Source organism: Culex quinquefasciatus, chromosome 3 (genome assembly GCF_015732765.1).
Source record: "Culex quinquefasciatus strain JHB chromosome 3, VPISU_Cqui_1.0_pri_paternal, whole genome shotgun sequence".
In the NCBI taxonomy this organism is placed as follows: Eukaryota; Metazoa; Arthropoda; class Insecta; order Diptera; family Culicidae; genus Culex; species Culex quinquefasciatus.
Genome location: NC_051863.1, coordinates 165024037 through 165050222, shown reverse-complemented (window position 1 = coordinate 165050222; position 26186 = coordinate 165024037). Strand labels below are relative to the sequence as shown.

At 40.9% G+C, this 26186-nt stretch overlaps 2 protein-coding genes across 2 annotated transcripts; both read left to right on the top strand.

Moving 5' to 3' along the window:
• Window positions 1–4727: 4727 nt before the first annotated feature.
• LOC119769324 lies at window positions 4728–6136 on the top strand. Its single transcript, XM_038261330.1, has 3 exons — window positions 4728–4999; window positions 5254–5603; window positions 5670–6136. Exons 1-3 carry the CDS (start codon window positions 4728–4730, stop codon window positions 6134–6136), a joined length of 1089 nt encoding a protein of 362 aa, XP_038117258.1.
• Window positions 6137–25003: 18867 nt separating this feature from the next.
• LOC119769962 (NPC intracellular cholesterol transporter 2-like) lies at window positions 25004–25767 on the top strand. Its single transcript, XM_038263880.1, has 2 exons — window positions 25004–25285; window positions 25348–25767. The coding sequence occupies exons 1-2, from the start codon at window positions 25069–25071 to the stop codon at window positions 25620–25622; spliced, it is 492 nt and encodes a 163-aa protein (XP_038119808.1). The 5' UTR covers window positions 25004–25068; the 3' UTR covers window positions 25623–25767.
• Window positions 25768–26186: the final 419 nt, after the last annotated feature.

Here is a 26186-nt window from a genome sequence, read left to right as displayed (position 1 = left end):
AATGATGGTTTGAGTTTTGGCTGCATTTATGCGAATTTTCCAGTCGCCAAAGTATTCGGAAAGAACGTCAAGACCCTTCTGAAGACGGCCAACTAAATATCTGGTTATTTTACCCTTATAAATAACGGCAGTGTCATCAGCAAAAAGTGACAACACACCATTACCAGGAAGAGTAGGCAAATCAGATGTAAAAATATTGTACAGAAGTGGGCCAAGAATACTTCCTTGGGGAACCCCAGCATCAATGTTGAATAATCCAGAAGCAATCCCATTCAGAAAAACCCTGAACGATCTCTCCGAAAGATAGTGCTGGATAATTTTGATAAGATACATTGGAAAACCGTATAAATACAGTTTATGTATCAAACCATCATGCCAAACATTGTCAAAAGCCTTCTCAACATCCAACAAAGCCATAGCAGTTGATTTAGACTCAAGCTTGTTCTGCTTGATGATTTTAGTTACTCTCGTAAGCTGATGAGCAGTATTATGCCCCTTTCGGAAGCCAAACTGCTCGTTCAAAATTATATTATTATCGTTGGTAAAATCCAAAAGCCTTGAATAGATGACCTTCTCAAAGAGTTTGGACAGACTACTCAAAAGACTAATGGGACGATAACTTGTTGGCGATGTTGGATCTTTTGAGGCTTCAAAATTGGTATGACTTTGCCCAGTTTCCAATTGGTGGGGAAGTAACCAAGTTGCAAACATTTATTGAAAATATTGGCTAGATGTTGAAAGAACTGATCACTCTGTTTTTTCAACACCAGATTGAAAATGTTATCAAAGCCAGGAGCTTTCATATTTTTCATTTGTTTAACTGCAACTTTGACTTCCTCACCAGAAACATGAATCTGCAGGAAATTCAAAGGTAGAGTTATTAATTGTTGAAATACTATTGGCAACTGATGTTTCTTTACGGCTGGTCATGGAAGCGCCAAGATTATGAGAACTAACAAAATGAAGCCCAAGTGCATTTGCCTTTTCCTCGGATGTAATCAAAGGAGAATCCTCAACAATAAGAGGAGGAATAGGCTTTGGTTTGTTTTTAAGAACTTTTGAAAGTTTCCAAAATGGTTTTGAATAATTCCCAAGCTGGCTTACATGTTTTGAAAATTCTTGATTTCTGATATTGTCAAGTCGGTCTTGTATGATTTTGTTCAAATTGTTCACTGAAATCTTTTGTCATAGTCCCCAGTCCGTTGATATTGTCTCCTATAAACATTCCTAAGTCTAATCAAGTGTTTAGTATCTACGTCAATATCAGTTACCTTAAAATTAACAGGAACCTCCCGAACGTTGGCAGCCTCTGCTTGGTTGATAGCCTGCTGGATCACCTCCAGCGAACGATCAATATCGGCAGAAGTTTCCGGGTGTTGATCATAGTCGATGTTGCTGTCGACCACTTGCTGAAACTGCTGCCAGTCAACGTTGTGGTAATCTTTCCGGGTTGGTTGCCGCTGCGGAGTAACGGAAGCTCCAACCTCCACAACCACCGGATAGTGATCAGAACTCAACTCTTCAAACACCTCAGGATGAGCCACGTTCTCAGCCATATTGGTAATGAAGAAGTCGATGATTGAGTGATTCCCAGACCGAGCCACCCTCGTTGGACGATCCGGACTCACAACGTTGTAGTATCCGTTTTGCAGATCGTTGTGCAGAATCACTCCGTTCCGATTCCTCCTGCTGTTGCCCCAAACTTCATGCTTCGCGTTGAGGTCACCAGCGATGATGTACTTTGCGCTTCGCCGTGTCAGCTTCTGGATATCGCTCTTCAGTTTTGCTGCTGAACCATCTCTGGCATTCACCTGACGTGGACAGTATGCAGCAATGAAGAGTACTGGGCCAACTGAAGTGGGAATTTCCACCCCAGCGGCCTCGATGATGTCCAGCTTGAAGTGTGGCAGCCGGCGTGGCTTGAGGTCACGATGAACAGCGACAAGCACACCTCCTCCTCCAGAGGTGGTCCTATCGAGCTGCGTCGCGATCTTGTAGTTTTGCAGATAAACTTTTTCACCGGGCTTCAGATGAGTTTCCGTGATGGCAGCTACGTCGATCTCCTTCTCGCGAAGAAAATCCACCAGCTCTAAGTTCTTCCTCCTAATGGAGCAAGCGTTCCAATTCAGCAGCTTGAGGGACCTACGATCCATACTGGATGACGAACGAGGTCAGCACTTCAATCTGCTGGGTCTTGGTTTTGCATCCACGCAGTGCAGCGGACATCTGTTTGAAAATATTGAGGAGTTCGGTTGAGGTGTAAAGATCATTACCATTTTCCTCAACTGCTGGTTCTTGGGTTGGTCTTGGCTCCTGGCTGAAGCCCGGTGGTGGCGGTCTCGGCTCCTGGCTGGAACCCGGCCGTGGATGATTCATCTCAGCTCTCTTCCTGGGATCCAACGGCAACGGTGCCAAGTTCGGGACCTGGCGTCGCGGTTGAAGAGGTGGAAAATTTTGCTCCACCAGGGCTGGAGGAGTTCTACGACGCTGAGGCTGATTCTTCGTCGATGCTTGCTGCCGAATTTTCACGAACTCAGCTCTCTTGGGGCACTTTCGGTCGGTTGACGAGTGCTCACCGTTGCAGTTGAGGCACTTCACCAGCGAATCTTGGATGCACTGGGATGTGATGTGCGCATCGGTACCACATTTGGCGCAACGACGCTTCAGGTGGCAGTTCTTACCTCCGTGCCCGAAGCCCAGGCAGTTGAAGCATTGTGTGACGTCACGATGCACTGGTCGGTATCGCTCCCACGACACGATAATGTTGAAAACCGCTCGGATTGCCTTCAGCTCAGGAAGCGTCGTCGATCCCTTAGCCAAATGCAGCAGGTAGAGCTGGTCACGGTACTTGATGTCTTTGTTGCGTCGGCTCATTTTGTGCACGGCCAACACATCCAGTTTCAAAACTTTTAGCTCGGCAGCTAATTCCTCCACTGGCATGTCGTACAGACCTCTGACGACGATTTTGTACGGCTTATCCATGACGACATCATGGGTAAAGTACTCGTTTTCGGTCAAGTTCCTTGACCAGTTGATAGTGCTGCCTGGATTGCACCAGCACCTTAAATCCGTCCTGACACAGACGAATGTTGCCTAGGACTTTCCCAGACTTGATTCCGAGAGCGAGTTCCCCGCTGAAAAAGCCCTTTCGCTGTGCTTCATTCTCCTTTGCTTCCGCTACCTGGTCCTCGTCAGGCAGTCCAGCGAACTTGTTGTTCTTCAAAAGCTGCTCCTCGTGCGATGAAGAGTTCTCCTCCTCCTCATCCATCGGTACAGTACCGTCGCTCTTTTTCGTCTTTTTGCTGTTCGATGTCACTTCCAAAAGCACCTTCCTTTTGGAAATTCCCGGTTTTTGGCCATCAGTTGAGGCCTCAACCTTCCTTTTGGAAATTCCCACTTTTTTGCCTGCTTGAGCCGCAGGTAGGGCAATATTGCCGGCGTTTTGCGCCGGGACGCGACGAGTCATGTTGATTCAGACAACCTTCACCAACGAATGCTCGGATAACAAACGTAATGCAAACAGATTGAAGTCCGTGAACAAAAGACATGAACAGAAGACAGTAACCAGTGAAAAAATCTTCTTCTAGTTGATTCATAAATTCTCAGTAAATAAATAAACATTTCATACTGTTTCTCTAAATGGCTTCTATAAAAAATCACCGCAAGAGTCGTGGTTTTAAAAATGCAGTGGTGAGGATTGATAAAATCGTGACCACGATCTTAACGAAGTTAAAGAGAAAAAGATCAACACTATTTGAACCACCAGAATTTCACCGTTAGCAATGTAGCAAGAATAAATGATTTCAGAGCAGAGTAACCAGTAAAATTCCAGATTCTATTTCGTCCCAAAAAAAACTACAACCAATGTTCAGAATAATCCTCATTTTATTTTTAAGATCAATTTGGCATTCCTCAAACGGAGATTCCAAAAAGTCACAGTGATAGGACCGACTGTGGCTTTAGTGATTGTTTTCCTGATTTGTCGCATCTCAATTTTGGTTTTGTTCCACCGATTTGTTTGACCAGGAAACCTTCTTTTACGTTCATTGTCTGCAAACAATATGAGCAAGATGTAAGAAACTAGAAAATTAAGTACATCACGACCTACCTCAGGTTCCGGACCAGCTAGATTCTCAAAAATTATCAGTTAGATCTATATAAACCCTGAAAATCAAGCGACCGCAAAAAAAGCTTCTAGGTCAAGCAAAAACAGAAAACTTTTGACAATTTGTTTTTTTCTTGGCAACCCAGTTTGCTGCGATTTGTTTGGCGGGATTATCACAACCCGCATGTCAAACGGCGGGTTTTAAAAGTCATTGTTTTTGTTCTTGACATTAGTTTACGTGAAGAATAAAACAACAGTTTTGACTATAATTCTGCAAGCGTGCAGAGAGCTGTCACTTTTCGCCTCATTTTTAGTAGGTTGCATAAGAAACCGCGTCTACATTTCTTAAGAGTTTTGCGGTGAAAAAACACGGTATTTCAACCAAAAAAACACGGGACATTCCGGAATCCTTTCCGAGTAAGAACGTTTTGTACAAAGTTTTAGCTAAGCGAATAAAAAATCTTTTACTTTTATTTTAGGTAAAAACTGGAGCTCGCGGTTTTTGGAACGGCATCTGAACATCAAGAAGAAGGTCACTACAAATCTGCCCAAGGCCGGTGCAAACGTGACGGAACAACACCTGCGTACATGGTTCCAAGAAGTTGTAGAAACCCTGACAGAGATGGGCATTGATCTGGCCACGCTGTTGGCCATGCCGCCCGAGTGTTTGCTAAACTTCGACGAATCTGGTTGGAAACTAGTCGCAGAGAACTACACGGCACATTGCCCGCAAGATGCAGAAAATGCGTATTGTGCCAGCGCGAATAATTCCAAGGACACATTCACCGTGATGTTCGGAGGAAACACGAAGGGGGAAATCGCTCCGCTGTTGATGATTCTGTATCCAGGTCAACGAAACACGGCCGAAATCGCCGAGAACACGCCAGCTGGATGGTCTGTAGGTTTTTCTGAGGAAGGTTGGCTGATGGCTGAAACCTTCTACGAGTACGTGGTCAACATCCTGTTCAAATGGCTGCAGCAGATGAAAACTCAATTTCCGGTACTTCTTTTCTTGGATTGACACACGAGCCACATCAATCTTGAATTGACGGAATTTTGCACCAAGCACAACATCATCCTGATCTCCCTTTTTTCCAAATGCGACGCGAATTCTACAGCCTCTGAACCGCAGCTTCTACGGTCCACAGCCGGTTGATTACAAATTTCTCGAAGAATTGTGAACCGGAAACGGTGTCTACCGATCCACCACCGAAGTACGAGTGTAACCAGGAACCGGAAAATCTGTACAAGGATCAGCTTGGGTACATCGAGGCAGGTCTGGAATCGGATCAAGTGGAAAGATTTACCGACAACCGGTATGAAGAGCACTGGTTCGGACCAATTGAAGAACTCGCCTTGTTCAACTTTTGGAAGAGGTTCAAGGACATGTCTGAAGGACTTTTGCCCACAGACCCGCTTACGCACTACCAAGTCCTTCGAGTCAAGAGTTTTGATGAGGGCGAATGCATCCCGTCTGACAACGCTGCGAACGAAAGCAGTGAGTTGTACTTATTACAAGTTATTTAATTCAAATATGCTTACATTTTTTTTATTTCTTATGCAGCTTTGACATCTACATCCGTCGAGAATAACGAAGTTGCGAGCAACGATGTTGAACAACAAACAGCAGCGGAATGTTCAGGCTCGGAATTCGACGACAGTCTGCTGCGTGACATCAAGAATCTGCCGCCGGAGGTTGATGCATTTGAGGACACTCTGATGTGGCCCAGAATCGACGACAAAAAGCCCGGAACATCTCGCAAGAAGAAGGAACACGTTCCTGCTGTGGCTTCCAGCGAACGGTGGACGAAGTGCTATAAGGACAAAGAGGCAGTTAGGACCCAAAAACAGGAAGAAGTCAGATTGCGACAGGAAGAGAGGCTAAAAGCCCAAGCGGAGAAACAGGAAGCAGTTAGATTGAGAAAAGAGGAAAGAGAGAAGGCTAAGTTGAAGAGAGAGGCAGAGAAAGCTTTGAAGCAACAGGAGAAAGCGGAGAAACGTAAAGCAAAGAAAAAGGTTCTGAGGGCTTGAAGAAGTGTGTGGTGAAAAGGAGACTGATATGGTTCGGGAACAGCAAAACTGAAAGAGAGAATTAGTCGATAGTTAAAATCTGTACGTAGTATCAAATGTCCAAAACATACCGTTCATTTGTGAGAATAACATACATGAATAAATACAAACTGATAAGGGATCATCCATTAACCACGTGGACACTGTTTTAAAATCTCAGACCAACCCCCCCTCTACCCCTCGTAGACAATTTCCATACAAATCAAATCTTTGTTGTATGGAGCGTGGACAATATCTGACCCCCCCCCCCCCTTTAGGTGTCCACGTGGTTTATGGAAGGTCCCTAAATGAACTTGACGATATCATTGCTTATTTGTTTTCAAAAATGCAGAACAAAGAATATCACTCATAGCAAAAAGTATGCGAGAAAAATACTGTTCCATGATTGTGGGAAAAATGTTTCACATTTGTGGGAGCTTTCAAAAGTGTTTCATAATTGTGGATTTGGTACTTTTTAGGCTTTTAACGAAATTAATGGCAAAAACACCTAAGAAAAATGAATTACTTCAAGTAAAAGTTAACATTCTACAGATTACGATGATATGTAAATATCTGTATAATTTAACATTTTTGACATCAATTTTCACTGCTAAAGTTGATTAACCTCCTTAGCCGTTCCGAATATGTGGGATGACTGTACCAGAAGATTGCTCTGCGTATATTTTATAGATTTAATTAAATAATTTTTGATTGCATACTATGATGTCCAGAAAAAATGATCTAATTCTTTACAATAAGAAAACTTTTTTAAACTTCTTTTCAAAGTATCAGCGAAATTGTTCAAATTTTACTCATTAAAAGCATAGAGCTTAAAGCGTTAAATTTTTTGCCCGGGGAAAAATCTTTTGAATTCCCAAAATACAAGCAGAATTATAAATATTCGCATGTTTTGCACTGCCGCTCGAAGCAAGTCCGTCCCATATGTATTTTTATCGATTTTAAGATAAACCCGACAAAAGTCTTGTTTTAACACCTACTTCAAGCCTATTAAATAAAAAAGTCATGTTTGTTCTAGAAATTCCAAAATAAAAATGACTTGTGTGCTGTCCCATATGCAAAATAAAGGCAAGTCAGTTCTTGTTTAGAAATGTCTCACAAATCGATAAAAAAATGTGTATTTTTTTAAACAACTCACAGATTATGTCTATAAGAGCCTGTTGAACTTAAAAAATACTGTAGTTGTTGATATTTAATTAATATTCATAGATTTTTAAGAGTAATACATGATACCCATTCTGCCTTTTTTCCTCATGCAAAAGACAACCACGGTTAGAATATAAACTACATACCATTGTAACAATTTAAGAAAAAAATCAGTTATGTTCTTTATTGGTTGGTTGGTCCTGGTTCTGGATGAGGTTTATCTTCCAACGCAGATTTTAAGGGTCCATATGCTGAGACGTGCATTCATATATCTCCTCTCACGGCAGCGAAAGAAATTGACTGTCTTGTCCCGGGTAAAGTTTCATACTCAGGAATTTTACTAAAACTAATCGTCAAATAAGATTAACCTGAAATCAACATACTTTTAGATATTTAATATAAAATATTTCAAAAATTACCACCACAAACCAACAAATGACAGGTAAATTTGTGTTGTAAATGTTTAAGCCTACCTTGATAACCTGACAGACTTGCCTTTATTGGTGGACAAATAAAGTCAGGTCAGTCCCAGCACGAAAATTTACCAAATTAACCTGTAAATTTTAGCTTTTTAAAGTTAAATTTGGGGTAGGTGTATTTTTTGAAAAACGAAACTATTGGCACTACGCCCCCCGGGGCATGGCCTTCCTCTAACGTGGGATTTCTGCTCCAGCGCCTCTGACGAGACAGGAGAAACCGGGACCGACGTTTTACTTCACCATCCGATAGAAGCTCAGTGGATAAGGCGGGAATCGAACCCGCGTCTCATAGCATCATCGGGATCGGCAGCCGAAGCCGCTACCCCTGCGCCACGAGACCCACGTATTTTTTGAACAAGTATTGAATTAATTGTTGAAAACACTATTGAAAATTTGTTGATTAAAAATGTAAAAAAAGGTGTAACATTTTTTGAGCTTCGCATGGCGTTATCGCAGCACTCACTTTTTACATATGGGACGTACTAGATTCGAGCGGCAGTGCAGTAATGTTTTGAAAATTTATAAAAAGATATTATAAAATGAAAGAACTGAATTGGATTTAATTCGCATAAATTTAGCGCTCTTTTTTTTCTTCTGAGAATTTATTATAAATTTTAATTTTGAATAATTTTATTGCATAAAGCACTCAGAATTAGGAACAGCTCTTGCTTATTTTTGGGCAACAGTTTTAACAATATTATGGAATGAAAATCAATGGTTCTGATTTTCAGTTCAAATACCACAAATCACTCACTCATCGTCAAACGAATCTTTGTCGATTGGAGCGTGCAACTAGAGAGCCTGGAGCTTATTAGGGAACGGACATCTCAAACCAAAAATCCTTTGTCTTTTGCTCGATTAGTACCTCCGTTTGACAGTTCTTGTGCTTTGATTGGTACTTTTGATTTGAGATGTCCGTTTTCTAATAAGCTCCAGGCTCTCTACGTGCAACCATTCGCGAGCGAACACGACTCGCTAGCTATCAGCGTCTTGGTCAACCGTCAAACGTATGCCTTTTTAATGAATAAGTGCTCAAAAAATCAAACCATCCACATTAACGACCCCCGGGTCTTTTGTGGTGGTCTCTATTGCAAGTTTCTGCTCGAACCTAGGAGTCCGAAGGCTTGTATGGGGAGAGCACCCAAACCTCTTTCTACTCCAAGGAACCTTCCAGCCCAGTGTTTGAACTGACGACCTTTGGATTGCGAGTCCAACCGCCGCCAGCGATTCCACCGGAGTAGGCTTGGTTTGGTGTGTTGTTTGTACTTATGGCATGGAGACGACTCCTACACCTGGAATGACTTAACGGCCTAACAACAACCTAGGCCGGGACCGACATTTTACTTCCTCATCCGATGGAAGGTTGCAGCAGATGGGAATCGAACCCAGAATCATACGCTTACAAAGCGGACAGCGTAACCATTCGGCCACGCACTGCCACATGAATAAGTGCTATATTATATGAAAAAACAAAAGGACCACTTCCGACAGAGGCATAATCAAGATTTTTTACAAATGTGTGTACTTTGACCAAATTGGATGAAATTTTTAAAAAAAGTTGAATTGGATTGTGCTAGAAGAATTAGTTCAGTACGTTTATTAGTTTTCGAGCATTTACAATTCGAAGTATAACATTTATCGAGCACTTATTCTATCATGGGAGTAAGGGACCAACCATAAACCACGTGGACAATTATGCACCCTGGAATTTTAATTTTCAGGTACTATACCGATGAAACCGTTGAAAAATGAGGGGCATTAGTTTTTACTTTTGACACAATTAAATAATGTATCCAATTTTTTTTTTCACAAAATTATTTTAATATCCAAATTTATTGGTTTTGCTAAGGAAAAATTTTAAATGTTTTTTAACATTCAAATTACAAGCTATAAAAGGGTTTCTTTTCATTCGTTCGACCACCTTTTTACGAGCAGTGGCGTGTGGCATGTGTCAAAACGGTGCCGGGAAAAGTGGGACAATTTTAACATGACCGGTGAAAAGCCTGCTCTCTCTCTCTCTCTCTCTGCTGTCGGATTTTTCGAGACCGCAATGAAAATGTATCCCGCCAAAGTGCAACTCTGTAAATCCGAGCCCATAAACAAAACAGCAGAAACTTGCGCATTTGTATGTGTGTGTTTTCTCGTGCGAGTGACGGTTTATTTACATTCGACTGGCTAATTTTGACAAAACCAAGATCGAATCCCTCCTCTCTTGGGGATTTCGTGGGGGGTGGCATATATTTAATTGGCCACCGTGCCTCAGGACAGGTTTACGGTTTTGATGATTCGCAGATGCCTGGCTGCCCCAGCACAACAGAGTTGGTGGAGGTGGTGAGGAAAACCAGCCAGCATTGGAAAGTAACAAATTAACTGGGACAACGGAGTGATGAAAATGAACAGAACATTCGATATATTTTGGGGTTTGAAATATAAACAGTTAAATTGATGTGGCGAAATCAATTAAAGTTTTTTGACGAATTTCATTTTGCTAGTTTAGGTAGAACTGTTTAGACTAAACTGTCAATTTTATTAAAATCTATGTCAAATTCAGTTCAATTGCATCATCTCACTAACAGTTTTCTAATTCCACCAGACAGCACACTGCAAAATTTGTTCTCACACTTTCTCATTAACACTTTCAGCACAATCCATTAAGATTAATCAGCAAAAATCGCAAAGAGCTCTGCTTACTTTCAAAACCATTAAGCTGATGAGAACAACTCTTCCTCATTTCTATTTTCACTTTTTCGTTTAAAAAAATGTCTGCTTTAAAGAATTCTTTGCTTTTTAGAAGTGCGGGGACAACAAATGGGAATATTGAAAAAATATTTCAATCTTCTAAATAGAAGCAATTCTAATAAATGCAAAATGCAACTGTTATGTCGCAACAAGGGAAGCAATTTCGAAAGCAACTGCAAATTCTTACCATCATAACAATTTCAGTTTAAGCTTCACGAAACTGAGAGTCAATTTCCGCATTATCTCTTCCAGGTTAGCAATTCCCGTCCCCCACAGTCCTAAAATACCCTCAAATTCATTCAAGAAATGTTGCCAAACGAAATTCAAGCACCTCCGGTTGGCAGCATAAGTATAACCTGCAACTTTATTTTTCGAAAGCTTATCACACCCGTCATAATGCAACCGTGATTGCCCAAGGGACGCAAGTGTGCTGCAAAAATGTGCATCGCCAAATTGCCAACGGTTGCATAAAAAGCGTTACATTAAACCGGGGTTAGAAAGTCCGGAATCGCTTCGTTTGACAGCGACGACGAAGGCTATCAAGTTTCTGGTTTTCTTGGCAAAGTTGTGCAAAATTTTAAAGTTTAGCGCACTTTTTTAAAAAATCTGTTTAAATAAATTTCAAAATTAATCACGGTTATTTGCGAATTTGATTTCCTCAAAAACAAAGTATCAAAATCGCCATCACCCAAAGGGCAATAAAAAAGTAACGTTGAAATCTTCCTGAAGTCATCAAATAACCACGTGTCCACTTTGCCGACTCTTCAAGGGGCCGACCAGAGTCCACAGTCCCGCCACGGCGAGGTATCAAGCCTCAAGGGCTCTTTTCCTCGCACTCCCTCTTCCTCACTCATTTGCAAATTTTCCGTTTGATGAGCAGCTCGGTACAGAATGAAACATTTATTATGACATATTTTGCGTACGGTTTTGTTTTCTTCGTCATTTTTCAGCGGCCATCCGAGGGCTCTTGAATTTGCGCGTTTGTTTTGCTCTTTCTTAGCATGCAAAAGTATTGTGGACTTTATTTAAATGTTTTTTTTTTATGTTTTTTTTTGTGTTTCGATTTGATGTTTTAAACATTATTCATAAACTTCAAATAGTATTGAAAATTAAAAATAATACCTGTAAAATTTATGCATTTGAGCAATTCTCTACGAAATCGGCCGATTTCGACCATTTTTATTATTTGTATTTTTTGATTCGACTCAAATTTTGTTAGGACCTTTCCTATGACCAAAGAAGCTATTTTGTGTCATTTTTTTCTCCCATACAATTGTTTTAAGTTACTTAAGTCCCCATACAATTTTGGCAGCTGTCCATACAAAAATTGTATGTAAATATTCAAACAGCTGTAAATTTTTAGCAAATTTTTTAGTGTAATTTCTGATCAATTTGGTATCTTCTGCAAAGTTGTTGGTTGTAGGTATTGTTGAGGACTATTGAGAAAAAAAGAGGTACACGGAAAAAAGATTTTCCTATTTTTCATTACCTTTTGCCTTCCTCACTGAGGTGTAAGGCTATAATCCTGCTCGAAAAATGAACTTTTGAAAAACAGCTCGTAGACCTATATTCATGTATACCTATCGACTCAGAATCGAAAACTGAACAAATGTCTGTGTGTGTGTGTGTATGTGTGTGCGTATTCTCCTTGGTGCTCAAAATTCTTGCCAAGTTTTCTCGGCACTGGCTGATCCGATTTGAGTCAAATTAGTTGCATTCGATCCGGTTTGGTGCCCCATACTGCACTATTGAATTGTTTGAAGATCCGATAAGTAGTTCAAAAGTTACGTATAAAAAAGTGTCAGAGTTGCGAATCGGATCTCACATAAATGCATGTAAACTATGTCCAGACCCATCATCCGACCCATCGTTGGTTAGGTTATCAAAAGACCTTTCCAACGAGTCCAAAATATTGAAGTTCTGGCAACCCTGTCTCAAGTTATGACCACTTAAGTGATATTTATTTACGTTTTTGATGCCGGATCTCACTTAAACGTATGTAAACTATGTCCGGATCCATCATCCAACTCATCGTTGGATAGGTAATCAAAAGACCTTTCCAATGAGTTCAAAACATTGAAGATCTGGCAACCCTGTCTCGAGTTATGACCAATTAAGTGATATTTATGTACTTTTTTGAAGCCGGATCTCACTTAAATGTATGTAAACTATGTCCGAATTCATCATTCAACCCATCGTTGCATAGGTAATCAAAAGACCTTTCTAATGAGTCCAATACATTGAAGATCTGGCAACCCTGTCTCAAGTTATGACCACTTAAGTGATATTTATGTACTTTTATGATGCCGGATCTCACTTAAATGTATGTAAACTATGTCCGGATCCATCATCCAATCCATCGTTGGATAGGTAATCGAAAGACCTTTCCAATGAGTCCAAAACATTGAAGATCTGGCAACCCTGTCTCAAGTTATGACCACTTAAGTTATATTTATGTACTTTTTTGATGCCGGATCTCTCTTAAATGTATGTAAACTATATCCGGATCCATCATCCAACCCATCGTTGGATAGGTAATCGAAAGATCTTTCCAATGAGTCCAATACATTGAAGATCTGGCAACCCTGTCTCAAGTTATGACCACTTAAGTGATATTTATGTATTTTTTTGATACCGGATCTCACTTAAATGTATGTAAACTATATCCGGATCCATCATCCAACCCATCGTTGGATAGGTAATCGAAAGATCTTTCCAATTAGTCCAATATATTGAAGATCTGGCAACCCTGTCTCAAGTTATGAGCACTTAAGTGATATTTGTGTACTTTTTTGTTGCCGGATCTCACTTAAACGTATGTAAACTATGTCCGGATCCATCATCCAATCCATCGTTGGATAGGTAATCGAAAGACCTTTCCAATGAGTCCAAAACATTGAAGATCTGGCAACCCTGTCTCAAGTTATGACCACTTAAGTTATATTTATGTACTTTTTTGATGCCGGATCTCTCTTAAATGTATGTAAACTATATCCGGATCCATCATCCAACTCATCGTTGGATAGGTAATCGAAAGACCTTTTCAATGAGTCCAAAACATTGAAGATCTGGCATCCCTGTCTCAAGTTATGAGCACTTAAGTTATATTTGTGTACTTTTTTGTTGCCGGATCTCACTTAAACGTATGTAAACTATGTCCGGATCCATCATCCAATCCATCGTTGGATAGGTAATCGAAAGACCTTTCCAATGCGTCCAAAACATTGAAGATCTGGCAACCCTGTCTCAAGTTATGACCACTTAAGTTATATTTATGTACTTTTTTGATGCCGGATCTCTCTTAAATGTATGTAAACTATATCCGGATCCATCATCCAACCCATCGTTGGATAGGTAATCGAAAGATCTTTCCAATGAGTCCAATACATTGAAGATCTGGCAACCCTGTCTCAAGTTATGACCACTTAAGTGATATTTATGTATTTTTTTGATACCGGATCTCACTTAAATGTATGTAAACTATATCCGGATCCATCATCCAACCCATCGTTGGATAGGTAATCGAAAGATCTTTCCAATTAGTCCAATATATTGAAGATCTGGCAACCCTGTCTCAAGTTATGAGCACTTAAGTGATATTTGTGTACTTTTTGTTGCCGGATCTCACTTAAACGTATGTAAACTATGTCCGGATCCATCATCCAATCCATCGTTGGATAGGTAATCGAAAGACCTTTCCAATGAGTCCAAAACATTGAAGATCTGGCAACCCTGTCTCAAGTTATGACCACTTAAGTTATATTTATGTACTTTTTTGATGCCGGATCTCTCTTAAATGTATGTAAACTATATCCGGATCCATCATCCAACTCATCGTTGGATAGGTAATCGAAAGACCTTTTCAATGAGTCCAAAACATTGAAGATCTGGCATCCCTGTCTCAAGTTATGAGCACTTAAGTTATATTTGTGTACTTTTTTGTTGCCGGATCTCACTTAAATGTATGTAAACTATGTCCGGATCCTTCTTCCGACCGATCGTTGGTTAGGTAATCAAAAGACTTTTCTAATGAGTCCAAAACATTGAAGATCTGACAACGCTCAATCTCAAGTTATGACCGCTTAAGTGACATTTGTGTATTTCTTTATTGAGAAACAAGCCTTTCCTGACAAACTTCGTTCTGCCTTTATTCGTTTGTTGACGTTTTTGACTTTTTTGCTTATTCAGCCTCCTGTGATCAAAACTTGATTTAATCCTTTCCCATACAATCGGCAAATTTTCCGGAATCGGTTCCAGAGTGGCCAAAGTTGTAACTTTTTGGCGTAAGAACCTTCCTTGGACTCACGAACTTTCCATACGAACCCAACGCAACAAAGAGCATCTCGATCGGATGTTCCGTGTTGAATTGATTCGCGTTCCAACAAAACCGTCGAAATTTTGTATATATATATAGAAGATAGAAAGAATTTGTGTCCAAACCCATCATATCACCAAATGTTAGTAAAACGTGAGGAAGGCAACAACCACATAGGTGGATTAAGTTAGTTTTTTTCACAAAAACTAAATTTCCCAAAATGAGTATTTTTTTATTTTCGAGATTTTTAATTTGTTTTAGGGGTCAAAAACCCGCAACTTTTGAGCCATAAAGAAGTAAGGACAAAAAATCTGCCACCGAGTTTTAATTTTTTTTTTCAATAGTGAGTTTTGGAAAAAGAAACATTTTTTTGACCAAATCTTTTTAATATAAAGTTGAATTTGCAATCGAAAAGTACTTAATAAACATTCGTGAAATTTTCCAATCTTTTCGGAAAAAAAATATTTTGAATTTTTTTAAATCTAATGAAGCTGTAATATTCGCAACATACCTAAGATCGCAAAAAAAAATTTGAATTTTACTACCTTTTTCGATTTCTGGTCCAAAAAATTCAAACAAATATGATCTTCGAAATTTTAAACAATCATCTCTCCTATTCAAAATGTTTAAAAAATATATTTTGAAAGTATACGAAAATTTGCATCTTTTGGAGGAATTTTCTGATCTATTCAGGACTGTTTATCAAAAATAGGTACTGGGAAAATATCTGATTTTCTACCTTTATTTAAATTTAAAAAAAAAGTTTTTAACATGTTTTAAGAGATTAAAAACCATAACTTTTGAGCAATGAAGGAATGCGGATGAAAAATTTGCCACCAAGTTATGTTATTTTAATGATATTTAATGGAAAAAATAGAAAACTTGCTACCAAATTTTATTTGAAATCACATCATGATAAAAATCAAATTTAGAATTGAAAAGTATTTTACAGAAATTTTGTTAAATACAGTTCCGACTCGATTATCCGAAGGCCAAGGCAAAATATCAAGGCGTTGTCTAATTTTTGATTGTTGAGCTTAGGTATGACCCCAAAACTACATTAAAATGATTTAGAATTTTTAAATCCCAGATGGCGGCCAAAATGATAGTGATGTAATATTGAAAAAAAATGCAACAGGCAATCAACAACTCAAATTTGACCAAAATAAGTTCGCAGAGCTCAAATTGTAAGTAAAAAAACAAACTAATGAAAAAAAAATTTTTTTGTTCTTGATTCGATTTTCCAAAGTCCCATACAAACCTACGGATAATCGAGGCTTCGGATAATCAAAGCTGAACTGTAGCACCGTTTTCAAAATAGGTTTATTTAAATTTAATAAAAATTTAACTAACCGTTTAACGGTTGTGAAATTTCTTGAAAATTAATTAAATTAATCGGTAGAGAAATTTTCAGATTTTATCGTTTTTAATCATTTTGAGATAAAGACAAACATTTTAAAAGAGGACAATAATTCAATATTATCATAAAATGTTTATCAAAGGTCAAAAAAATTCACAATGGTTCATTTGTTTACAGTTAAAGTTGAACCATAAATTCCTGAGGTATCATCATAAGAAAATAGTCTATTTGGGTGCAACTTTAAAACCTAAAATTTCCTGTTTCTTTTTGTTTCATTCGCTGTTTCTCAGCAACTGGAGGTATTTTGCAATACTTTTTTCGGGAAAATTAAAAAAGACACTTTTTTAAACTTTCGCGAAAAATATTATCAAAAATGAGCACTTATAAAACAGCGTGCTCAATCAAGGCATCATGACATTGTCTGAGTGGATTCACATGGAAATTTAAGCAGTTATAATGAAAAACATAATTTGACGAGATAACTGATAAACATTACAAAAATAATTTTAATTATTTTGAACAACTTTTTAGGATATTTCAAACACTTCTCTACCAAGATCACTTTTTTTCCATACAACTCAGTTTGTATTGAATTCGAATTTTTCATTTTGCAAAAACACCAAATCGACTCATATTTGAGCTACAATGAGTCTCGTGTTTTTGAAGTGTGCATGAGGAAGGCTTAATTTTATTTAAAACAAATATTTGAAGCATTTTTATTGTTTTTTTTGTGCAAATATTTAATTTATGATATCTTTGAAAACTAATTTTTGAAATTCGGCACCGTCATGTCTAGAATCACTTCAAATTTCAGCCAATTTCAAAAAATAAATCAAATCAAATTATTCGCTCTACAGCATTGCCTTGGCGTTCCTGACTGCGAGATTCCTACTCAAAACTAGGTGTCCAAAGGCTTGATTGTTGAGACAATTGCAAACCTCTTTTTACACCTAAGCTACCATCCACCCCGGGAATCAAACTGACGACCTCGGGATTGTTAGTCCAACTACCTACCAGTGACTGCACCGAGGCTTCCGCAAATTACTGTTAAAATGGATATTTTTTCAAACCCGAATAATTTATTTTTTTGCAACACCCATACTCTTTCAGGTTGAAAGTTAGGGAATTTCATAGACTTCATAGTTTGGCTATTTTCATAATCAGATTGTTGTAAGATTGGGTCCTTACTTTACTTTACTTTTACTGCTCGTACAACCTCCGGGTCATGAGCTGTCTCCAGATGTGCTGCCACTGAACTCGGTCTTGGGCTGCTACTCTCCAATTCCGACTCGGAACTCCCACACTTCTCAGATCTTCCTCCACTTGGTCTAACCACCTCGCACGTTGCGCCCCCCTCCGCCGCGTTCCAACCGGCTCCGAATTAAACACCAACTTCACCGGATTGATAGTCTGGTTCGGTTGGCGCGCATCCAGCGCGTCCGGCATTCTTGCGACGTGTCCGGCCCACCGGATTCGGCCAGCCTTGGCGACCTTCCGAATACTTGGCTTGCCGTAGAGTTGCGCCAGCTCGTGGTTCATCCTTCTCCTCCATACAGTGTTCACACGCACGCCGCCAAAGATCGTCCTAAGCACTCGCCGTTCAAAACTTCAAGCGCTTGCAGGTCCTCCTCGAGCATCGTCCACGTCTCGTGCCCGTAGAGGACGACGGGTCTTATCAGCGTTTCGTACATGGTACACTTTGTACGCCGGGAAAGGTGACCAGACCGTAAGGTCTTGTGGAGTCCGTAGTAGGCACGACTACCGGTGATGATACGCCTCCGAATTTCTCTGCTGCAGTTGTTGTCCGACGTCACCAACGATCCGAGGTACACAAACTCCTCCACAACCTCGAACTCGTCGCCGTCGATCGTCACGCTCGGTCCTATGCGAGTCCTAAGGGACTCGGTTCCTCCTGCCAGCAGATACTTCGTCTTCGCAACATTCACTTTCAATCCAACCTTATCCGCTTCCCGCTTCAATTCGGTGTACCGCCTGGCCACATCCTCGAACGTTCTGCCGACAATGTCCATGTCGTCGGCGTAGCAGATGAACTGGTTGGACCGGTTGATGATCGTGCCCCGCATGTTGAAGCCCGCCCGCCTCATAACACCTTCAAGCCCAATGTTGAAACAGAGGCCGGAGATACCGTCGCCTTGTCGCAGTCCCTTGCGCGATTCGATCGGGTCGGACATCGCTCCCGAAATCTTCACGCTGCACCGTGCCCCGTCCATCGTCGATTTCACCAGTCTGATCAGCTTCCCGGGAAAGCCGTTCTCGTACATGATCTTCCATAGCTCTTCGCGATCGACCGAGTCGTACGCGGCTTTGAAATCGATGAACAGGTGGTGCGTCGGGATCTGGTACTCGCGACATTTTGGAGGATTTGGCGCAGCAAAAGATTTGGTCCGTCGTCGATTTCCCTCCACGAAACCGGCTTGGTACGTCCCTACGAAATCCTTTGCTCGCTCCGACAGACGACAGAAGATGATCTGAGACAGCACTTTGTAGGCCGCGTTGAGAATAGTGATGGCTCGATAGTTCTCACATTCCAACTTGTCCCCCTTCTTGTAGATCGGGCATATTACTCCCTCTTTCCACTCCTCCGGTAGCTGTTCTGTGTCCCAGACCTTGACTATCAGCCGGTGTAGACAGGCCGCCAGCTTGTCCGGGCCCATCTTGATGAGTTCAGCACCGATACCATCCTTACCCGCTGCTTTGTTGTTCTTCAGCTTCTTGATGGCATCCTTAACCTCCCTCATCGTGGGTGCTGGCTCGTCCTCGCCGTCCACCATACCGCTGACGTCGTTTCCCCGGTCGCCTTGGTACTCCGCCTCTGGGCCGTTCAGGTGCTCGTCGAAGTGCTGCTTCCACCTTTCGATCACCTCACGCTCGTCCGTCAAGATGCCTCCGTCCTTATCCCGGCACATTTCGGCCCGCGGCATGAAGCCAGTCCGGGATTGGCTAAGTTTCTTGTAGAACTTACGCGTTTCGTTGGAGCGATACAGCTGTTCCATGTCCTGGCACTCCAACTCTTCCAGGCGGCGCTTCTTGTCCCGAAAGAGATGGGTTTGCTGTCTTCGCAACTGTTTATACGACTCCTTGTTCCCACGGGTGTTGTGCAGCAGCCACTTGTCCCGCGCTGCTTTCTTCTCGTCCCAAATCGCCTGACATTCCTCGTCGAACCAGCCGTTCCGTCGAACTCGGTCCACGTACCCGATGGCGCTCGATGCCGCTGCGTTGATGGCTGCTTCCATGTGGCTCCAGCAGGCCTCCAGAGGGCTTCGGCGAGCTCGCCCTCGTCAGGCAACGCAGCATCGAGTTCCCGCGCGTACTGGGTAGCGACCTCCGGATCCTTGAGTCGCTCCAGATTATACCGCTGCGGGCGACGGTACCGGATCTTGTTGACCTCGGACAGGCGTTGGCGCAGCTTTGCCACCACCAGGTAGTGGTCCGAGTCGATGTCCGCGCCACGGTAGGTTCTGACGTCGATTATGTCCGAGAAGTGCCGACCATCGATGAGAACATGGTCGATTTGCGTCTCCGTGTCATTAGGTGATCTCCAGGTGTACTTGTATAGGGGGGTGTGCTGGAAGAAAGTACTACGTATGGCCATGTTTCGGGAGGTAGCGAAATCGATGAGTCGTAGGCCGTTCTCGTTCGTCTGCTGGTGGGCGCTGAACCTCCCAATAACCGGTCTAAACTCCTCCTCCTGGCCAACTTGAGCGTTCAAATCGCCGATGACAATCTTGGCATCGTGTTTTGGACACTTCCTGTACTCGCGGTCAAGAAGCTCGTAGAAAGCGTCCTTGTCATCGGCGTCGCTTCCCATGTGCGGGCTGTGCACGTTGATAATGCTCAGATTGAAGAATCGGCCCTTGATTCTCAACCGGCACATTCTGTCGTTGACTGGCCACCACCCAATCACGCGCTTCGCCATTTCGCCCAGCACGATAAAAGCTGTCCCCAGCTCGTGTGTATCGCCGCCACTCCAGTACATAGTATAACCCCCGTACTCACGGTGGTCCTTCCCCTTCCAGCACACCTCCTGCAGCGCCACGACTTCGAGGCCGCGGACCCGCAATTCGTTGGAAAGAATGCGGTCGCTCCCATCGAAATTGAGAGACCTGCAGTTCCACGTCCCGAGTTTCCAATCCCTGGATCCCCGAAAATCGGGTCGGCGATTGGATCGGCTCACATCTGGAGCTCTCTGCACTTGGTTTTTACGGCGGGTGCGTGTAGCCATCACCAACCCCCTGTCTCGCCGGAGGACCGTCGTACCAGGACTGTTTAGAGTCCCACCCTGGCACTGGGACTGTTAGTCAGCCGCCCCTAACCTGGGGAACAGACGCTGTTCCGAGCCGCCCCTAACCTGGGGAACAGACGCTCGAGGGGGGGGGGGTCCTAACTCTATCTGCTGTAAGCCGCCCCTAACCTGGAGAACAGACGCTTACCTCGACGATGGGGCAGGACACCGATTTCCTTGAGCCGCCCCTAACCTGGGGAACAGACGCTCGAAGGGGGGGGGGGGGGGTTGCTCGCCTCTGTAGGAGCCGCCCTTAACCTGGGAACAGCCGCTCACGGGTAGAAGGAGTCGAAACCCCAATTGTTTTGGGCCGCCCCTAACGTGGAGTACAGACGCCCAAAACGGTAATGGAGGAGGGGGGGAGGGGGTTATGCGTGCGCCGCGGTGCAAAAAATCACTTCACTTTACACTTTAGATTTTTTTTCCCAGAATTTCCAAAAACTTTCCGATGCTTTTATTTTGTCGCGCTTTTGCTTCGATCCGACCCACTGTGCACTCTTCGAATTGTCATCCACTCTTCCAAGTAGGTAGTCCAGCACACAGATCTTCGATGACGACGACGACACAACTACACACTATTGTGTGTGGACGGACGATGACGATGACGACGATGTGTACTGGCCACGCGGGGAGCACTTTATTGTCTTTTGTTTGGCCCGAACTGAACCGTGAGGTCGAACAAAAATTTCACCAAAATTTGACGATATCGCGGTCGTCAGGCGCGGACTTCAAAGGTCGCCGATTCGCGGCAGGTTCCGGAGTAGATCGACGAAAACAACACGCCGCGATGTGCCGGAAAACCACGGTTTTTCACGGTTTTATTCGGCACGCCGGTCGGAACGCGGGCACCGCACTTGCACACTCACACACCCAGATTGGGTCCGTAAGTTTAAAAATTTTGGAATTAGACAATTCCAAATGATTTCATCTTATGTATAGAAAAACAAACGCTACTTTGCTCCATCCAAATCGGAGCACCTCGTTACAACCTGTTACACACTGGTGAAAAACTTACTCTTAATTTCTGGAAGTTAAAACAATCCAATTTGAAAAACTTTTAACATATCATTCAAAAGATACTAATACAAAAAACAGATTGTTTTAAAATGATAAAGTACACAAATGTCATAATTATTTAAATTCTGGAAATACAAAGTTGTTCCTTTTAATTCCGCTATATATTTTTAATATCTTGACAGATACGTATTTCGTCTACTACTTGCAGACTTCATCAGTGTTCTGTTCTCGACTCGAGACAAGATATTAAAAATATATAGCGGAATTAAAAGGAACAACTCGTCTCTTTGTATTCACAGCAATGCATTCGGCTAAAACGCTCAACCAAACCACAATTATTTAAACTCGTCATTTAGTTTAAATTTTATTAAAACTAAATGAAATCTAACTTCTCTTTTAGGAGAATGATTCCATTCCAAGTACCCAATGAAGAGCTGCTGCTCAAATGAAGCAGTTGTTTTACAATGTGGCGTAAAAGTAAGTCGCTCGTAAGAGGAGGAGGGCACCCTACCGTAAAGGTCCAGTGTCGGATGCTCCCGCAGGGGGTGGAGGGACTGGCTCTTGCTGTCCGAACAATTGGTTAATGGTTTACACAAGTTGCAATTTTGCAGTCTCAGCGTGGTCAGCCGCAACGGGGGAAATGCAACAACGTCCAATGTGAGAGTCACGCTGAATTTGCTGAGGGGCTGGCCAGAGTGAAGCGTTATGAATGAATGAATAAATAATCACGCGTATATCATGTCTTAATTGTTCAATTCATTACTCTGATGAGATCAGCGCCCATTGAACGAAAGGAGGAGGAGGCTCCATTTTTCTTCGTGGTTGATTGATTATGTCAGAATGAAGGGGGAGCTTTTTATAAATAGTTCTACTAAAAACATTTGTAATTATTTCAAGAATTTCCCGCAGACTTCGTGTCTAGCTTAAAGTTAAGCAAATACTCAACATGTTTTTACTAAGTGTGACTTTTCTAGCACATTAAAAATATTTGATTTTGTTATCTAGAAACACAAATATTATTTCACCTCGATCTCCTTTTAAAGTAATATAAAACAGTGAAACAGCAAATAAAAAAACGCATCTCAGTTTTACTCCCGCCCAGGCGCCCATCCCATTTATTTGACAAGTTCAAGTTCTAGCTTCTAGCCTGACATCAGCCTTTCAAAGATCATAAATTACCGCCGCCAACTAACTGGCGAAGGCGCGCTCTACTAAACAAGCAACACGTGCGCTAACGCCACATCGCGCCAACTGCTGCTGCTCGCACTAAAATGTAACCCCGGCGGGAACCGATGGCATCATCGTCGTTGTCTTTGGGATTAACTTTATTTGGCTTGTGATATCTACGCTCGCGGCGCTTCGAGTGTGTGCACGCAGAATTTACTTATTTCAAAAGTCGAGAAAATCTCCACTGGGAAAAGAGAGAATTAAATTACGCGAGAGAGCGAGAGATCGATCGAATGATGTGCGGCAAAGAAATGCATTCAACATATTTTATGTTGCGGTACGCCAGCTGATGGGTTCGATTTATGTGGGAAAAATCATAAAGAGAGAGAGAGATGAATGAAAGAGCGAAAACAGTGTGAAGAGAAATGGGGCTTGATTTTCAATGTCAACTGAGAGTGTAAAAGAGCATTTGGAAGAGAGAGCTTTGTTTATGCTCAATCCGTTAGCGGTTTGCGGCACGCATGAACTTTTAGGGTGCAGTGAGGCCAGATAAAATAGAAATTTAACATTTTTTGTATTCAAAAATCGTATTTCTTTTAAAACTAATGTTTAACATTTTTAAGAATGAATTCTATATTGGCTTTGCTCAAGACAAATATTTTTAAAGCACTTTTATTTAACAGCTTAGCAATTCTCTACGTTTTCACAAATCAATTTTTCTTTTTTATGAAACTTTTTCCATGCATTCCCTATGTCAAATTAAGCTACTTTGCATCATTAGTTTTTTTTTATTCATGCAAGGCTCCGTACAAGTTATGGGTTCATCATACAAATCTGTCATACAAATCATAATCTGTTTTTGAGAAGGAATTTTTTGAATGATTTGCTAATTTCGGCAAAGTTTTATGATCTGGACTTTTTTTTATAAAGTATGGTCACCAGGGGTGAGATTGGGTCATACAAATTTTAGCATATTTGTTAGACCCAATCTCACTCCCCAGACCCATTGTCACCCTATTTATCACTAGAGAGGTTAATTTTCAAAAAAAGTATACTACAGCTATCGAGATTTTATAATATAGTTTTTGCAATTCTGTCGTGAAACTACTTATTTTTCCTGTCATTCTTGTACAACGAAAAGGCCTTCTTTTCTGGACCAAAAATAACAGAATTAAATAGTAACACTATTCAAAATCAATGCTGAATAGTTCTACTTTTCAGCAAGAAAATGGATGCTAAAAAGTTGAACTTTTCAGCCCCTGTTTCGGAAAGTAATATGTTTCAATATTTTTTTTTTGAATTAAACGAATAAATAACACTCAAGAGGTGTTGTTCGAAATTGCAAATAATGTTGTATGGAACTCGTTGCAAAAAGAAGATTTTTTTCAGTACAAGTGCTGAAAAAAATAACTTGTTGCATAAACTACTTTTAATAAAATAAAAAGAAATCTTAAGCGCTAGAGATTTGAATTTTTGTGGAAATGGGATTTCTGCAAAATATTAAAAATATTGTCAAAGAAAATTTCAAATATCACCGTCGTAAAATTAAAGCAATTTTGAGGTAAAATATATCGAAAAGAAAATGGTTTATTTTGCAATTTAATTATATTTCATAAAAGAAGAATAATAGACCTGAAATTTTAAACTCACGATACTTTTAAAACTATTGATTTGATTTTCGGTATAAAAAAAAACAATTTTTATAAAATTGTATGCTCTTCTCCTTAAAAAAATTAACAATTAAAAATACAACTGTAATTGTTCAAAATAAGTTTATTAAAATCTTTCAAATGATTACTCTTGAATTACAAAATGATAATAAAAATAATTTCTGAAGTTTAAAGCACGTTGTTCATTGTGTCGACGATTAGCCCATTCTCCTTTATCATGAATTAAGTACCCTACACCATTATCATCCATTCATGCTTTCTTATCAATGACTTAAAAAAGGTGTCATAAAATCAACCAGCTACGATACCGGTTTTGAGTATACCCAAATGAGATTAACTTTTTTGTTTGCCATAGAATAAAAGTTTTTTAATTTTAGAAGATGATGAAAATTCTTCTTTTAATGATTTATCATACACTTTATGATTGCAAAAAATATTAAAAGGCACAGTACAGCAGTTATTCAATACATTTAATATGAAAATCGCATTGGGTAATCAAAGTTTTTAGTTTTGGGTGTAAGCGTGCCTTTTTTATTTTCGTATACGGTATCCGCACACCTGGCTTGTTAATTTGCGATGATAAGCAAAGGCCCTAGTTCTATAAAAGTAGGACCTCCGGCCTGCGATATGATCAGTTGAACTCCTTTTTCTATCAAGTGAACTTAAATAAATTGTTCAAAACAACACTAATTATTTAAAAATGTTCAAGTTTGTGATCCTTGCCTTACTGGTTCCAGCAGTTATACTGCAGTACGCCGACGACATTAACTATGAGGATTGGGATATCGTTCCTTTTGACCGATGCTCGAACAAACGGCGTGCACCAGCAAGCCTTATGATCAAAAACTGTCCTCAGATGCCGTGTGTTCTGGTGCGAGGAGCTGATCCTATGATGGTTGCCATGAACTTCACTTCTCGTAAGAGTTAACCGTCATAACTAATAACACCTAAAAAAACTAACATTCCACCTCAAATCCAGAAACCGATGCAACCAGCCTGCGACCAATTTTAACGCTTACCATGCTAGGTATCACCGTACCGTACGAGTTGTCTGACAATTTGACAACTGCCTGTAACTGGTTGGTTGGAGCACGCTGTCCCATCTCCGTCGGAGAGGATTTAACTTGGCATCTGGCCTTGCCGATTAACCCAATCATGCCGCTGGTTTCGATCACCTTTGAGCTGGAGCTTCAGGACTACAAAGGAAACACGCAAGGATGCTCCATGTTTGATACTGTTGTGGTAGCTAACTAGGGTAAACTAAGGCAGAAATTGACAGATTTTGTATGATTTAATCTAAAGTGGTCCTTCATCTTTTATCAAACAGAAATTATCAAAATTGTTATAAACACAAACAAGTACCCCAAATTGAAATAAACTTTTATCAGTTCAATGAGTATTTGTAAAACTATGGTCAAAAATTCTTTTATGACCGATTCTTCGGCTCCTTTTCAAAAAAATTCCAAGTTTTTTTTTCAGCGTTTTGGCTGTAGTGGCAAAATAAAAGAAGAAACCCCCCAATGTTATTACATATTTGGAAAGATAATTGATTTTCCTACAAAGAAAAATCATGCAGAATGAACCATATAGTACCTGCGCTTCCCCTGAAATAAAAATGCAGCGTGACGGGACAACATCGTAAAACTGGACTTTTAAAAGGCACACTACAAAAATCGCTACAGTTTTGCCAGTTTGATTTTTAAAAACTTTTGCTCTTCTACACATTATCACAAATTAAAAAACGAATCTTTTGCTCCTTGAACTGAAAGAATTGGATGAAATTTGAGTTTTTGCCAGCCATTTCTTTTCGTGACGGGA